This window comes from Belonocnema kinseyi, chromosome 2, assembly GCF_010883055.1.
Source record: "Belonocnema kinseyi isolate 2016_QV_RU_SX_M_011 chromosome 2, B_treatae_v1, whole genome shotgun sequence".
Taxonomy (NCBI): domain Eukaryota; kingdom Metazoa; phylum Arthropoda; class Insecta; order Hymenoptera; family Cynipidae; genus Belonocnema; species Belonocnema kinseyi.
The window spans coordinates 161,409,973-161,427,622 of NC_046658.1; the positions used below are offsets into that span (position 1 = coordinate 161,409,973).

Sequence of the window (17,650 nt, forward strand, 5' to 3'; positions counted from 1 at the left end):
AGTGTAGAACCTCCCCTTAAAAACTAATCTTTTAATTAGAATTTAACTATTTTGTTAAAAATTCGTCTTTTTGGTAAAATTCAATTTTTTAACATCAATTTTAACTATTCCACTTCTGGATATGAATTTAAAATTTTCAGGTGAAAATTCATGATCATGCGTTATGGTGAAAATGAGTCTTCTTGGTTAAAAGTTAATTTTTTGTTTAGTGGAAATTTAAAAATTTATTTGAAAGTTCATGTTTTTTTCAATTTCTCTTTTTTTGGTAACAAATTAATCGTTTTGGTTGAAAAATTCGCCTGCTAGAGAAAAAAATTATACATCTGAGTCAAAAACTCATATTTTTAGTGAGAAATTGTATTATTTGGTAGAAAATTTTATGCTTTCGTAAAAAAAATTTTAACTCAACAATTTTGGCAAAAAATTCAACTATTTGATTGAAAATTAACGCATTTGTTGAAAATTCATATCTTCGGTTTGAACTTTTTTTCCCTTTCAGACCGAACAATCTCTACTGGTTTCAAAATCATCTCTTTGGTTGGAAATTAATCTTTTTTGTTGAAAATTAGTTTTTTCGGATCGGAAATAAATTTGTTTAACTGGAAATGTAACTATTCCATTTTTGGCTGAATATTTATTTGATTTAGTTAAAAATTCAACTATTTGGTAAAAAATTATGTATTGTATTTGATCTTTTTTGTTAAAAACGTAATTTAATTTTTTGTTAGAAAATTCGTCTTTTTAAGCTTTAAAAATAAATATTTTGGTTGAATTCAGCTATTTTTGTGTTTAAATTAACATCTTTTTCATTTAAGAAATTAACTATTAAGGTTTTCGTTGAAAATTTATTTTTCAATTTGAATGAATTTGTTGAAAATATAATACACAAAACTCTTTTTAAACAATTATTAGGAATAGATCAAATAATAATTCCCTAATGTTCACTGCAGCCGCTAGATAATATATATATCCTTTTTAAAATTTATTGACAATTTCAAACAAAATTTGAAACTCCATTTATCTTTCTATGTATTTGTATTTATTAAATTGTATTTATTCATGCGTTAAAAAATTAAGAATTAAGACCTGTGTGCGACAACTCGGCGTACAATATTTTGCATTCGGTTGCTGCACACCGTTTTTAATTCTTAATTTTTTAACACATGAATAAATACAAATAAATATAAATGTGTGAAAAGATAAAAGGAGTGTTGAACTCTATGTGAAATTGTGAAAAAAGGCTACAAATATGCCCCAGCGGACTGCGTAAAGGGAACGGTCCACTAGGGAAGTTTAAAACTCATTTATAAAAATAAAAAGCTCGTTTGTTAAATTAAGTAAAATTATTAAACATTACCGTAATTTTTTTAACGTTAAACCGTACCCCTAGACTTCTAAAATTATCATGGGTTTTTAAATGGGGAAATCGTGGTTTTCGATTAAAAGGGAAAAAAGTTCTTGTTATACACTTTTTGTGAACTCTTAAGGAATTTTCCAGGAATAATTTCCACACAATATTTTCTAATTTTGACCATTTCCTTTCAAGGAAATAACCCTTTCAAGGTCCCTGGAAAATTCCCAAAAAATGCAAAACAGCAGTTTTCTATCAAATTCATGCTAAAACCGGTATTTTTAGGAATTTTTTAACAATTAATATTTTTGTAATCGATAAGTGAAGGTTTCCAAGTATTTTTTAAATAATTTAAAAATGTTTAACAAATTATTACTTACTTAAATAATGTCTTGCTTTTTTAAGTCTTGAAAAGTTATTATTTTTTGGGATATAAACTGTATAAAATTGATGATTTTCAAGAGTCTTATTCAACAAATTTGATCATTATTTAAACAATTTTAATTTTTTTTTTAAATTTTTTCTTCGTAAAACCGTACAGTGCTATTATTTTCTGCAATTTATGAAACGAAACACGAATCTTGAAAGGAATAGATTTTTTAAGAATATTTGATAATTATGTAAACAATTTTTATTTGTTAACACCATTTTTTCCACTGTTAAGTTTGAAAAATTATTATTTTCTGAAATTGTTTGTTAGAATAATTACTAAATATCCTTGAAATTATATTACTCTCAACATTCGTTAATTGTGGCATTAATTCCAGGAAATAATAACTTCTTGCAATTTTAAGGGAAAAAATTGTTTAAACAAATAAAAATTGCTCAAATAATTATCAAATGTGTTAAACAAGAAGTACTACTCTTGACGATCATCAACTTGATATCATTTGTATCCCGAAAAATAACAACTTTTCACGACTTATAGGAGGGAAAAATTATTTTAATAATTAATAATTGTTTAAAGAATTTCAAATTATTCAAAACATAATAGTAAACTTGTCACTTATCGATTAAAAATAACTCATGCTGAAAAAAATCTGAAAAATACCTTCCTTAGCATGAATTTGATAAAAAAACTGCTATATTTAATTTTTTGATGAATTTTCCGGGTACACTAAAAGGGTATTGGAGGGGTCAAAATAAAACAATTATTGGATGGAAATTATTACTGGATTAAAATTAATAAAAAGTTTATAACACTTACTTTTTCCACTTTTTTTAAAAACCGGGGCATTGTTTAACTAAAAAAAAAAAAAAGAAAAAAAGAAATGATTTTCTTTTTCTGAAAAAAAAAACAAGTTGAAGGATGTGGGGATTGACCACCAAAAATCGGAAGTTGAACTTTTAAAGGTCTGTACAGGATTTTGGTGAAAGAAACGGTACATGATACTCCAATGGAACCTACACCGACAAAGAAACCTTTGAATGATCGAGTATAGGTCCCTGCACAGGTTCCTTTGCCAAGTAGAAACGTGTATAGGTACTTTAGGGAAAGCCATCACAAAAACTTGTGTCGCTTACACGTATCAAGTTCCTTACCTTTTATTCCTTCGAAGACTGAACTTATTATTCCTCGCGTATTAGTCTTAATGCAGGTTCACGTACAGGATCCTAAGCAAGTACCTGTACATCAACCCACATTCAATTCATTATGTGAATGAACCTTCTCAGCAATATTCAAAGGTTATCTTGGATACAGGTTTCTTTGCAGGATCATGCACATTTTCCTTGGCCAAATTCCTGTATAAAACCCGGCAAGATTGTCTGCACAGGCTCTTTAGCAAGTTCATGTCCAGAAACATGACCAGGTTCCTCTGAGGTTCATGTGCAGGAATTTGGCGAAGGAAACGGTACGTGTTCCTCCAATAGAACCTACACTGACAAAGGAACCTTTGGATGATCGAGTATAGGTTCCTGTACAGGTTTCTTGGCGAAGTTAATTGAAGCGCAGGTACCTATACATCCTATACATCCCCCGAGGTTCCTGTACAGTAATTTTAGCTGATTTACCCCTAAATCGTCCTACGTAATTTGTGGATGGCCATGGATGAACTCGAAAATAGTTTTGTCAGTTATTCAGAGTCCCAAATTAAAGAATAAAGGCACTTTTTTGTAGGCCCTGCATAGCAAATACCATCCTGTACTGTGAGGAAGCAGAAGTGAAGTGTCCATATACAGACTCGGAGTACACCTGCGAAGCGAAGCTGCAAGAACGCGAAATTAAGGCGGTAAGTCGGCCAGATCGAGATTCCTGAATACGATGCAAAAATTACTGAACTATACAACGCTCGCGTGCAGCTCGTGGCGCCAAAAGTTTATCAGCAGCACCTCGCAAAGTCCATCGCCCAGGCAGAAAACGCAGCTGGGAATGCGGCATTTCATTGCAAGACTCCAGACTGTTTTGGATGGTGCATTTATGATGATAACGTCAACAACTTTCTTTGTCCGGTGTGTCATCAGAACAACTGTCTAACATGTCAGGTAATTTCATATATTTGTATGCAAACTTCACAGTCCAAAACGCCAGGGTGACCACAAACTGATGCACTTGAAAAAATTAGTCAAAGTGGCGACGTCGACACCCTCCCTCACTTCCTTGCACCTTCATTTATCCTCTTCTCGTTACCCCTCATTTTCCCTTGCTCCCCAAACCCTAATTTCCCCTCTATTCCATACTTCCACTCCCCCATTACCCTGCTGCCTAACTTCTCTTTCCCCTCTCCTAATATGGCATGCTTCCTGCACCCCCATTTTCCCTACTTCCCTCCCCGCCTTTTCCTTATTTCCTCCCCTCCCACACTTTCCCTGCTTCCTAACTCCTAGCTTCCCCTCACTCCGCTTACTTCCTACCCCCTTATTACTTCTACTTTCCTTTCCCTCATTTCTTTAACTTCCTCCCCTTCCTCACTTTCTAACTCCTCATTTACCCTCAATTCCGCTCCATCCTCACCTCTTATTTCACCTTCTTCCCTTCCCTTATTTCCTCCCCTCCCTTACTTCACCTGTTTCCTTACTCCTCATTTACCTACTCATGTGACCTCAATTCCCCTACCTTATAACCCCTTATTTCTCCTTTTCTGATGTGCCGTCACTTTTTCCACTTCCTAACACCTCATTTTCCCTTTTTTTAACGTGCCCTCGCTTCGCCTACCTCCTAACCCCCCATTTTCCCTTTTCTGATGTGCCTTCACTTCTCCCACTTCCTAACGCCTCCTTTCCCTTTTCTGGTGCGCCCTCACTTCTCCGACTTAACACCTTTTTTCTCGTTTCTGATGCGTACTTACTTCCCCCACTTCCTAACACCTCATTTCCCCCTTTTTAATGTGCCCTCACTTCTCCTACACCGTAAACCCTGATTTCCCCTTTTCTGATGTGCCCTCACTTCGCCTACATCCTAATCCGCTCATTTCGCCTTGTATGGTGTGGTCTCACTTTCCTACTTTCTAACGCCCCATTTCCTCTTTTCTGATATGCCCTCACTTCTCCTACTTCCTGACCCCTGATTTCCCCTTTTATGACGTGGCCTCACTTCCCTACTTTACCTACTTTCTAACCCCTCATTTTCCTTTTTCTGATGTGCCCTCACTTTTCCTACTTCCTAAACCCTTATTTCGCCTTTTATTATGTGGCCTCACTTTTCCTACTTCCTAACCCCTCATTCCCCCTTTTCTGATGTGCTCTCGTTTCCCCTACTTCCTATCCCCTCATTCCCCTGTCTGGTGCACCCTGAATTCTCCGACTTCCTAACACCTGATTTTCCCTTTTCTGATGTTCTTTTACTTCTCCCACTTCCTTACACTTCACTTTCTCTTTTTTAATGTGCCCTCACTTCCCATGTTTTCGTAAACCATCATTTGCCCCTTTTTTATGTGTCCTCACTTCTCCTACTTCCTAACCCCTCATTTCCCCTTTTTTAGTATGTCCTCACTTCATTTTCTTCCTAACCCCTCATTTCCCCTTTTCTGATGTGCCCTCCCCTTTTTTTAATGTGCCCTCACTTTTCCCTACTTCCTAACCCCTCATTTCCTCTTCTTTGATGTGCCACCACATCCTGTACTTCCTAACCCCTCATTTTTTCTATTCCCCCTCTCCTCATTTCCCCTTACTTCCCAATACTTTTATCCCCTCATTTCCTTGTATACCTGTGAGTATAATAAATTGAAAAATAAGTAAACTAAACCTTTTTCTTGATATTTGACGATAAAGTAATGCGAATTCTTCTCCAGGGATGTATTTCTTTAATAAATTCAGAAATTTTGATTTCTTGGTTGAAAATTAATCACCTTGTTTCAAAATGTAAATATTTTTTTGAAAGTGAAAAATTAACTATTTCATTCTTGGTGCAAATCTGACCTTCTTTAGTTCAAAATTCAATTATTTGGTTCATAATTGATCTTTTTTAGTTGAACATTCAACTATTTCTTTGAGAATTCATGTACTTTGTTTGAAACAACGTCTTTTTTGGTAGAAAATTAATTGTTTCGGTTGAAAATTCAATTGTCTGGTTAAAAATAGTTCTTTTTTGGTTGAAAATTCAACTCCTTAGTTGAAAGTTTAACTAATTTTTTCAAAACTCATCATTTTTATTTGTTATTGAAATTTCATATTTTCGGGTTAAAAATTCTACTGTTAGGTAGAAAATTCGACTTTTTGGCTTGAAAATGTATCAATTTGATTGACATTTCTTTCTTTCTTGAATAAAAAAATGTATTTCGTACAAATTTTAATTATTTTGTAAAAAATTATTATTTTCGGTTTAAAAATTTCGCAATTTAGTAGAAAATCAAACTTTTAACATAAAATTAACATAAAGATTCCACAATTCAGTAGAAAATTTAACTTTTTTTTGTACAAAATTCTTCTTCCTTTGCAAAATAACTGCCCTAAATAAAAATTTTAATATTCCATTTTTGGTTTAAAATTTAGCATTTTCAGTTTAAAAATTAAACTATTTAATTAAAAATGGAACTGCTTGGTGAACAGATACACTATTTTGGTTGATGATTCAGCTATTTGGTAGAAATAATAACATATTTAATTTTAATATTGATTAATATAAAATTTGGTGGAAATAATAATCGTAAATTAATAATTTAGTTAAAAATTTATGTTTTTTGTTGAAAATTTGTCTTTTTGGTCAAACAAATAATCTTCTTAGTAGAACATTCAACTATTTAGTTAACAATTGATGTATTTTGTCGAAAGTTTTATTTTTCTGATAGAAATTTAATCATTTTGGTAAAGATAGAACTTCTGGGTTGACACTTAATCTCTTATTGTTGAGAATTTAATTGTTTTGTTCGAAATTCCTCCTTTTTATCAAATAAAACATTCGTTTATCTTTTGGGTTAAAAATTGATATTTTTTTTAATTTATCTTTTTGGTGAAAAAATAATATCATTGGTAGAAAATACAACTATCTGGTTAAAAATGTCTGTATTTTGTCGAAAATTCGTCATCTCTGGGAGAAAAATTCATTTTTTCGGTTAAAAATGAAACTGTTTGTTAGACAAATAATCTGTTTTGTTTGAGGATTTAACTGTTTTGTAGGAAATTATTATTTTTTTGGGAAAAAAATATATATATTCTTGCTCGAAAATTGAACTATTTAGTCTCAAATTTATGTATTTTGTTAAAAATTTGTCTTTTTAGTAAAAACAAAATCTTATTAGAAAATTAATTAAAGTTTTTTTTGAGAATTCAACTAGTTTGTTCGAAATTCCTCTTTTTGGGTAAAAAAAATCATCTTCTTGGTAGAAAATTCAAACTATTTGGGTAAAAATTTTGTTTTTTTAAAACAATTTATGTACTTTATTAAAAAAAAAATTTTCCTGCTACAAAAGTAATCTTTTTTGTTGAAAATTGAACCATTTAGTTACAAATTTATCTATTATGTTAAAAAAATGCTTTTTTGTTAAAAAAATAATAATCTTCATCTTAGAAAGTTAATTTTTTAATTAAGAATGGAACTGGTTAATGAAAAATTTATGTTACTGTTAAGATATCAACTTTTTTCAGTATTCCTCCTTTTTGCAAAAATTAACATTCCTGCTTGAAAATTTAACTGTTTTTTTCACAATTTATGTACTTTGTTGAAAATGTATTTTTTCTGCTACCAAATTAATCTTTTTTGTTAAAAATTAAACTGTTTTGTGGACAAATAATCTGTTATCATTAGAAATTTAAATGTTTTTTTTTAGAAATTCCTCTTTTTTTGTAAAAAATTAATATTCTTGCTTAAAAATTCAACTATTTGGTAAAAAATGCATGTATTAGGTTGAAAATTTATCTTTTTTGTAGAAAATTCATCTTCTTTTAATAAACATGTATGTATTTTGTTAAAAATTCTTTTTTTTTTTTTGTTTTTTTTTTGTAGAAAAATAATCTCAGTTAAATATATTTAAAATCGAAAAAAAAAACATAAACTAAAAATAATTCAAATAAAATTTGGACTAGCATCGCATCGCGTTCATTGTTCAAACTATTGAGTTCAAAATTTATGTAATTTGTTGAAAATTCGTCATTTTCATAGAAAATTAATATTTTGGTTAAAAATTGAACTATTTAGTTAAAACTTGATCTATATTTTTTTATTCGTCTTCTCTTCTAAAAAAAAATAATTTTTTCGGGTAAAAATGAATTTGTTTCTGGTGGAAAAATAATCTATTTTGGATGAGAATTCAACTATTTTGTCCGAAACTCCTCCTTTTTTGAAAAAAAAAATATATATTCTTGCTTAAAAATTAAACTATTTGGTTAAGAATTTATGTGTTACGTTAAAAATGTATCGTTTCTAGTATAAAATCAATCTTATCTTATTATAAATTTATTTTGTTACAAAAAATTTCGCTTTGGTTAGGAAAGAATCTATTTGTTTGAATGCATTTTGCTGAAAATTCGCTTGTTTGTTTTTGTATAAAATTAATCTTCTGTGTTGAAAATGTAATTGTTTAGTTAAATATGTTCAAAAACGAAAAAAAAATAATTCAAATAAAATTTGGATTAGCATCTTATCCACTAGTCAAACAACTGAGTTGAAAATTTATGTAATTTGTTGAAAATTCGTCCTTTTCAGAGAAAATTAATCTTCCTGGTTAAAAATTGAACTTATTTAGTTCAAAATTGATTTTTTTTCAGTTGTCTTTTTGGTAAAAAAATATATATTATTGGTAGAAAATTCAATTATTTCTTTTAATAAAAATGTATGTATTTTGTTAAACATTCATTTTTTTTTGTAGAAAATTAATCTTCTCTGTTAAAAATTTAACTATTCAGTTGAGAATGTCAAAAAAAGAAAAAAAAATATAAACTAAAAATAATTCAAATAAAATTTGAATTAGAATTTTATCCATTGTTCAAACTTTTGAGTTGAAAATTCATCTTTTTCGGAGAAACCTATTCTTCTTGCTTGAAAATTAAACTATTTAGTTGAAAATATATGTATTTTGTTAAAAATATGTCTTTCGGGTAAAAAAAAAAAATCTTCTTGTTAGAAAATTTATGTATCTTGTAGATAATTCGTCTTCTGGTGAAAAATAATTCTTTTTGGTTAAAAATGGAACTGATTCGTGAATAAACAATCTGTTTTTGGTGAGAACTAAACTATTTTGTTCGAAGTTTCTCCTTTTTTTTAAAAAAATTAATATTCTTGCTTAAAAATTTAACTATTTGATCAAACATTTATGTATTAGGTTGAAAATTTACCTTTTTTGGTAGAAAATTTATCTTCTTTTGATAAAGATGTTTGTATTTTGTTAAAAATTTGTTAAAAATTAGTTTTTTTTTGTTCCTCTTATTTTTTGTAGAAAATTAATTTCCTGTGTTGAAAATTTAATTATTCATTCGAATATGTTCAAAAACGAAAAAAAAAACATGAACTAAAAGCAATTCACATAAAATTTGAATTAGCATGTTCTGGTTGAGAATTTAACTATTTTGTTATAAGTTCGTCCTTTTTTTGGAAAAATTAATATCCTTGCTTAAAAATTCAACCATTTGGTAAAAAATTTATGTATCAGGTTGAAAATTTACCTCTTTTGTAGAAAATTCATCTTCTTTTAATAAAAATGTATGTATTTTGTTAAAAATTCGTTTTTTTTTAATTTTTTTGTAGAAAATTAATCTCTGTTAAATATGTTTAAAATCGAAAAAAAACACAAACTAAAAATAATTCAACTAAAATTTGGACTAGCATCGCATCCATTATTCAAACTATTTAGTTTAAAATTTATGTAATTTGTTAAAAATTCGTCATTTTCGTAGAAAATTAATATTTTTGATTAAAAATTGAACTATTTAGTTAACAATTGATATATATATATATATATATATATATATATATTTTTAATTCGTCATCTCTGGTAAAAAATTAATTTTTTCGGTTAAAAATGAAACTGTTTGTTAGGCAAATAATCTGTTTTGGTTAAAAATTCAACTATTTTATTAAAAGTTTCTCAAATTTTTTTTGAAAAAATTAAGATTCTTGATTAAAAATTCAACTATTTGATAAAAAAATCTATGTATTAGATTGAAAATTTACCTTTCTTGTAGAAAACTCATCTTCTTTTAATAAAAATGTGGGTATTTTGTTAAAAATTCGTTTCTTTTTTTTTGGTTTTTTTTTTGTTTTTTTGTAGAAAATTAATCTCAGTTAAATATATTTAAAATCGAAAAAATTATAAACTAAAAATAATTCACATAAAATTTGAATTAGCATGTTTTGGTTGCGAATTCAACTATTGTGTTGAAAATTCGTCCTTTCTTTGGAGAAAATTAATATCCTTGCTTAAAAATTCAAATACTTGGTAAAAAATGTATGTATTAGGTTGAAAATTTACCCTTTTTGCAGGAAATTCATCTTCTTTTAATAAAAATGTATTTGGTTAAAAAAATTTTTTTTCTAAAAAATTAATCTCAGTTAAATATATTTAAAATCGAAGAAAAACATAAACTAAAAATAATTCAACTAAAATTTGGACTAGCATCGCCTCCATTATTCAAGCTATTTAGTTTAAAATTTATGTAATTTGTTGAAAATTCGTCATTTTCGTAGAAAATTAATATTTTTGATTAAAAATTCAACTATTTGATTAACAATTTATGTATTACGTTGAAAATTTACCTTTTTGGTAGAAAATTCATCTTCTTTCAATAAAGATTTTTGTATTATGTTGAAAATTCGTTTCTTTTTTTGTTTTTTTTTTGTAGAAAATTAATCTCAGTTAAATATATTTAAAATAAAAAAAAAACATAAACTACAAATAATTCAAATAAAATTTCGACTAGCATCGCATCCATTATTCAAACTATTTAGTTTAAAATTTATGTAATTTGTTCAAAATTTGTCATTTTCGTAGAAAATTAATATTTTTAGTTAAAAATTGAACTATTTAGTTGACAATTGATATATATTTTTTTAATTCATCTCTGGTAAAAAATTACTTTTTTCGGTTAAAAATGAAACTGTTTGTTAGGCAAATAATGTTTTTTGGTTGAAAATTCAACTATTTTGTTAAAAGTTCGTCCTTTTTTTGGAAAAATATCCTTGCTTAAAAATTCAACTATTTGGTAAAAAAATTTATGTATTAGGTTGAAAATTTACCTTTTTTGTAGAAAATTCATCTTCTTTTAATAAAAATGTATGTATTTTGTTAAAAATTCGTTTTTTTTGTTGTTTTTTTTTGTACAAAATTAATCTCAGTTAAATATATTTAAAATCGAAAAAAAAATAAACTAAAAATAATTCACATAAAATTTGAATTAGCATGTTTTGGTTGCGAATTCAACTATTTTTTTGAAAATTCGTCTTTTTAAAAAAAAAAATAATATCCTTGCTTAAAAATTCAACTATTTGGTAAAAAATGTATGTATTAGGTCGAAAATTTATCTTTTTTGTAGAAAATCCATCTTCTTTGATAAAAACGTATGTATTTTGTTAAAAAATCGTTTGTTTTTTTTTGTAAAAAATTAACCTCAGTTAAATATATATAAAATCGAAATAGAACATAAACTACAAATAATTCAAATAAAATTTGGACTAGCATCGCATCCATTATTCAAACTACTTAGTTTGAAATTTATGTAATTTGTTAAAAATTCGTCATTTTCGTAGAAAATTAATATTTTTGATTAAAAATTGAACTATTTAGTTAACAATTGATATATATATATATATATTTTTAATTTGTCATCTCTGGTAAAAAATTAATTTTTTCGGTTAAAATTGAAACTGTTTGTAAGGCAAATAATCTGTTTTGGTTGAAAATTCAACTATTTCATTAAAAGTTTCTTTCAATTTTTTTTGTTTTTTTGAAAAATTAATATTCTTGATTAAAAATTCAACTATTTGATTAACAAATTATGTATTACTTTGAAAATTTACCTTTTTGGTAGAAAATTCATCTTCTTTCAATAAAGATTTTTGTATTTTGTTAAAAATTCGTTTCTTTGTTTTGGTTTTTTTTTGTAGAAAATTAATCTCAGTTAAATATATTTAAAATCGAAAAAAAAACATAAACTAAAAATAATCCACATAAAATTTGAATTAGCATATTTTGGTTGCGAATTCAACTATTTTGTTGAAAATTCGTCCTTTTTTTGGAGAAAATTAATATCCTTGCTTAAAAATTCAACTATTTGGTAAAAAAATTTATGTGTTAGGTTGAAAACTTACCTTTTTTGGTAGAAAATTCATCTTCTTTCAATAAATATGTTCGTATTTTGTTAAAAATTCGTTTTTTTTTTTTAGAAAATTAATTTCAGTTAAATATATTTAAAATCGAGAAAAAACATAAACTAAAAACAACTTAAATAAAATTTGTACTAGCATCGCATCCATTGTTCAAACTATTTAGTTTAAAATTGTTGAAAATTCGTCATTTTCGTAGAAAATTAATAGTTTTGATCAAAAATTGAACTATTTAGTTAACAATTGATATATATTTTTTTAATTCGTCATCTCTGGTAAAAAATTAATTTTTTCGGTTAAAAATGAAACTGTTTGTAAGGCAAATAATCTGTTTTGGTTAAAAACTCATCTATTTTGTTAAAAGTTCGTCCTTTTTTTTAAATTAATCTACATGATCAAAAATTCAACTATTTGATTAACAATTTATGTATTAGGTTGAAAATTTATTTTTTTTTGGTAGAAAATTCATCTTCTTTTCTTAAATACGTATGTATTTAGTTAAAAATTCTTTTTTTCTTTTTCTTTTTGGTAAAAAATTAATCTTCTATGTAGAAAATTTAACTATTCCGTTGTATATATTCGAAAACAAAAAAAAATATAAACTTAGAATAATTCAAATTTCGTAGAAAATTATTCTTCCTGGTTGAAAATTTACCTATTAAGTAAAAAATGTCTGCTTTTTGTTAAAAGTATGTCATTTGGGTAAAAAAAAGAAAATCTTCTTGTCCAAAAATTTATGTATCTTGTAGATAATTCGTCTTCTGGTGAAAAATAATTCTTTTTGGTTAAAAATGGAACTGCTCGGTGAATAAACAATCGGTTTTGGATGAGAACTAAACTATTTTGTTCGAAATTTCTCCTTTTTTTTGAAGAAATTAATATTCTTGCTTAAAAATTTAACTATTTGGTCAAACCTTTATGTATTAGGTTGAAAACTTACCTTTTTTGGTAGAAAATTAATCTTCTGTGTTAAAAATTTAACTATTCAGTTAAATATGTTCAAACAAGAAAAAAGAAATAAATAATTCAAATATAATTTGGATTAGCATCTTATCCACTGTTGAAACTTTTAATTTGAAAATTTATGTCATTTATTGAAAAGTCGTCTTTTTCGTTGAAAATTATTCTTCCTGGTTAAAACTGGATTTTTTTTTTTAATTTTTCTTTTTAGTAAAAAAAAAAATAATGTTATTGGTAGAAAATTCAACTATTTTGTTGAAAAATCGTCCTTTTTGGTTCAATTAATTGACCTAAGGTGCTGGAAAAATAAAATGAATTTGTAAATGGACTTTTTGATCGTCTCAGGTGATACACGTGGGCAAGAACTGTCGCCAGTATCAGGAAGAACTGAGGCTCTCGAAGGAAACGGCTCAAGAGTCGAAAAGAACAGCTGAGATGTTGGCAGAAATGGTGGACAGAGGCGAAGCTCTTCCTTGTCCGACATGTGCCGTCGTTCTAATGAAAAAATGGGGCTGTGATTGGCTCAGATGCACAATGTGCAAAACAGAAATCTGTTGGGTCACAAAAGGTCCTCGTTGGGGGCCCGCCGTAAGTCAACACAATTTTTCCAAACAAAATTCACCAATTATTATTATTACGCAGAATTAAACAAATTTAATTAAATTTAATTTAAATTATATTAAATTATATAATTAATAAAATTAATTCGCGAATAATAATATTGCCGAAAAATAATAATACCCATTTGGAAAATTTCCAAATAATAAAATACACGAATAATAAAATTACCGAAAAATAAAAATACCGAATTGGAAAATTCCCGAATAATACAATTCTGGAATAATAAAATTTCAGAATTGTAAAATTTCCGAATTGGAAAATTCCCGACAGAAAATTGGCGATTTATAAAATATCTGAATTGTAAAATTCCCGAGTTTTAACAATTAGAATATTTTATAAATATATTTAATTATTACAAATACAAAAATAAGATATTAGTTTCAAAAAGTATTTTAAAACATTTAAAATTTCGAAACTTATTTTTTGATTTAAAAATAGCAATAATTTTAAATAAAATATTTCTACTTAACGCCTGTTTTTTTAATGTTCACAGTATTTGAAAAAATACAAAAAGCGTTCGCAAATATAAAATTTAAAATTTTTATATTTCGAGTCTGTTTGAAAAACGTTACAAGGTACGTAGAAAATTTAACGAGAATTTTGTTCCAAGCGCATTTTTTCAAAAATAAGGAAGGCGATACAAAAATTATCGCTATTTTAAATTCAAGAAATAAGCTTCGAAATTTTTAATTATAAAAATAATTTTTGAAACTAATGTCTTATTGTTTAATTCGTAATCAATAAAATATATTTATAAAAAATTATAATTGTAAAAATTTGGATATTTTATAAATCGGCCATTTTCTGTCGAGAATTTTATTATTCGGGAATTTTCCAATTCGGTAATTTTATTATTCGTGTATTTAATTATTTGGAAATTTTCCATATCGGTTTTTTATTTTTCGGCAAATTTTATTATTCGCGAATTTTCTAATTCGGGAATTTTATTTTTCGGGATTTTTCAGACTTCCCAAATTTAATTAGATTAATTAAATTTAATTGAATTTAAATTATATTCAGAATTTTGCAATTTTATACCACCTTCAAATTAAAATTATTGCCCAATTTGGAAACTTTTAATATAAAATTACCCATTTTCGAAAATTTTCAGTTTGAAATTGTTCAAAATTTAAAGCTTCAAATTATTCCCTTCCGAACGCTTTTATTTCAAAACATTTTAATTACAAATTACTCCATTTTTAAAAGTAAATTTTCTTATTCACTTTCAAATTTAAAAAAAAGTGAAATTACCATAAAATTATTTTTAAAAACTTCAAAATACAAATTTGAACCATTTTTAATTTTCAAAAAATGAAATATCTGTCATATTCTAAAGATTTTTTTCAACTTTAAAACGACTTTAATTTAAAATTGGCTACTTTCAATTTTTCAAATTAAGGTTTTTTAATCACTTTCAAATTGTTAAAGCTTTCTATTCCAAATTATTCAAATTTGAAAGTTTTTATATGAAAACATTTCAATTAGAAATTATTCCATTTTTTAAGTTAAATTTTCTTCATAGCTTTCAAATTTTACCCTTTTTTATATAAAATTACCGAAGAATTACAAAATTACAAATCACAAATTTCAACCATTTTTAATTTTTTAAATTAAAATATTTGTAATATCAAAAAAATCAACTTTAGAACACTTTCAAATAAAAAATTTCCAACTTGGAAAGTTTTAATTTTTTAAAAGTTTTTTAATATTTTCAGTTTAAATTTAAATTTTCGAATTCCCATTCAAACTTTATTATTTTAAAGATATATTATCGAAAAATGCGAAAATAATTGAAACATTTATATGAGTTTCTTAACTTTAAAATGCCTTCCAATTAAAATTTTACAATTTGAAATGAATTTTTAAAATTAGATTTTCTTAATTATTTTAAAATTTGAATATATTAAGTTAAATTAGCAAAAAACTTTCTTTTCTAAATTATTCAATTTTGATCGCTTTTATTTCAAAAAATTTTAATACAAATTACTCAATTTTCAAAGGTAAATTTTCGTATTCACTTTCAAATTTTTTTAAAAGTTGAATTACCATCAAATTATTTTTTTAAACTTCAAAATACAAATTTGAACCATTTTTAATTTTCAAAACTAAAATATTTGTAATATTTTTTTCAATTTTAAAAAGCCTTTGATTAAAAATTTTCCACTTAAAATTTTTGCAAATTAAATTTTGTTAATCACTTTCAAATTTTAAAGCACAATTTTAAATCACAAATTTCAACAATTTTTAATTTTTTAAACTAAAATATTTGCAATATTGAAAAAACTCAACTTTAAAGAACACCTTCAAATAAAAATTGTCCAACCTGAAAAGTTTTAATTTTTTTTATCATTTAAATTCTTAATTTTTTAAAAGTTTTTAAAGGTTTTCTTTTTAAAATCATGAAAATATTAAATTCCTTCCAATTAAAATTTCTAATTTAAAAAGTTTTATTCCAAAATTACTCATTTTCAAAAATTTTTAGTTTATAATTGTTCAAATCTTAAATTTTCTTTAAATTATTCCCCTTTGAACGCTTTTATTTTAAAGTCAATTTATTATTATATTATTATTTTTATTTTTATTAGAATTATATTTTTATTATAATATATATTATAATTATTCAATTTTCGAGGATAAATTTTCTTAATCACCTTCAAATTTTACTTTAATTTTTATGCAAAATTACAAAAAAAAAAAAAATCCAACCATTTTTCATTTTTAAAACTGAAATATTTGCAATATTTTTAATATTTTTTTTCCAACTTTAAGTCGCCTTTAATTGAAAATTGTCCACTTTCAATTTTTTAAATTACATTTTTTTAATCACTTTCAAACTTTATTATTTTAAAGTTTTAATCGCATATTACGCATTTTTGAAGATTTTCATGTTAAAATCGTTAAAATTTTAAGCTTTTTTTTCTAAATTATTCAATTTTAATGCTTTTATTTCTAAACATTTTTATTATTTATTTTAATGAATTTTTCAACTTGTAATTAAAATTGTCCAATTTTGAAAATGTTAATCTGAAATTACTAAGTTTTAAAACTATTCAATTTTATAAGTTAAATTTTCGTAATTACTTAAATTTTATTATTTCAAAGTTACATAACCGATAAATAAAGAAAACTTTAAAAGGAAAATTTCAACGATTTTTAATTTTCCAAAATGGAATTATTTTGATGTTTAAATTGTTGTCTTTTTTAATTAAATAGAAATACTAAATTAATATTCAAAATGTAATAAAAGTCTTTAATTGCAAATATATGATTTAAAAACCGGTTCAAATCAAAGTTGGACAGATTTTTGTTCCTAAAAATTTATAAAATTCCCGATTTTCCAGCCCCAGCGGCCATCTTGAATTTAAATAGTTTTTTTTTCTAAACTTGAGCGACCAAAATTATTATAAAATAAAATTATGAATTTTTTTATACAAAAGATCTGATCAACTCTAATTTTAATTTAGTTGAAAACTTTATTTAAGAAACGGATTTTTTCTCTTGGACTTCTGGTCTACTTAAATACTTTTTTTATTTGATGAACTAAATTCTAGTACGACAGTGACTCGCCGAATTTTTATTTTTATTTTCAGGGAAAAGGAGACACATCCGGTGGTTGCAAGTGTGGTGAAAATGGAGTAAAGTGTCACCCTCGATGCAATTATTGCCACTAATCAAAATTTTTGCTAGAAAATGCAAATCTGCTCACTTAGTTGCAAGAAGAAGAAGATGAAGAATTAATCAAATTAATCTAGAAAATATTGAAAAATAGAAATAGAAATAAAATTTTCTACACGACCGTCATGTGATAGCGGCAATGTGAATAAAAAAAAAGCATCTAATCTCACTAATCGAGTCGATAAAATTATTTTAACACACCTTCAAATTAAAATTATCCAATTTAATCTTTTTAAATTAAATCACAAAAAAAAATGAAAAAATGAGTTACAAATTTCTAAAACTTTTATGATTCAAAACTAAAATATTTTTTAATATTTTAAGGAAGTTAGCCTCCAAATTAAAATTTTCCA

The 17,650-nt window shown here is 25.6% G+C and overlaps 1 protein-coding gene across 5 annotated transcripts in view; it reads left to right on the forward strand.

Annotated features, from left to right (window-relative positions):
• The window catches only part of LOC117167791, a 42,524-nt gene extending 25,110 nt beyond the window's left edge, over positions 1-17,414 (forward strand). For 4 of the 5 annotated variants that reach the window (XM_033352977.1, XM_033352981.1, XM_033352979.1 and 1 more), the window contains 4 exons: positions 3,471-3,582; positions 3,653-3,835; positions 13,347-13,589; positions 17,213-17,331. In XM_033352977.1, coding sequence (XP_033208868.1) covers positions 3,471-3,582; positions 3,653-3,835; positions 13,347-13,589; positions 17,213-17,293 — 619 coding nt within the window. In that variant the 3' untranslated portion in view covers positions 17,294-17,331. Of the gene's footprint in view, positions 1-3,470; positions 3,583-3,652; positions 3,836-13,346; positions 13,590-17,212 lie in introns of all 5 variants that reach the window. The other variant, XM_033352980.1, reaches the window with a different exon arrangement.
• The last annotated feature ends 236 nt before the right edge of the window (positions 17,415-17,650 follow it).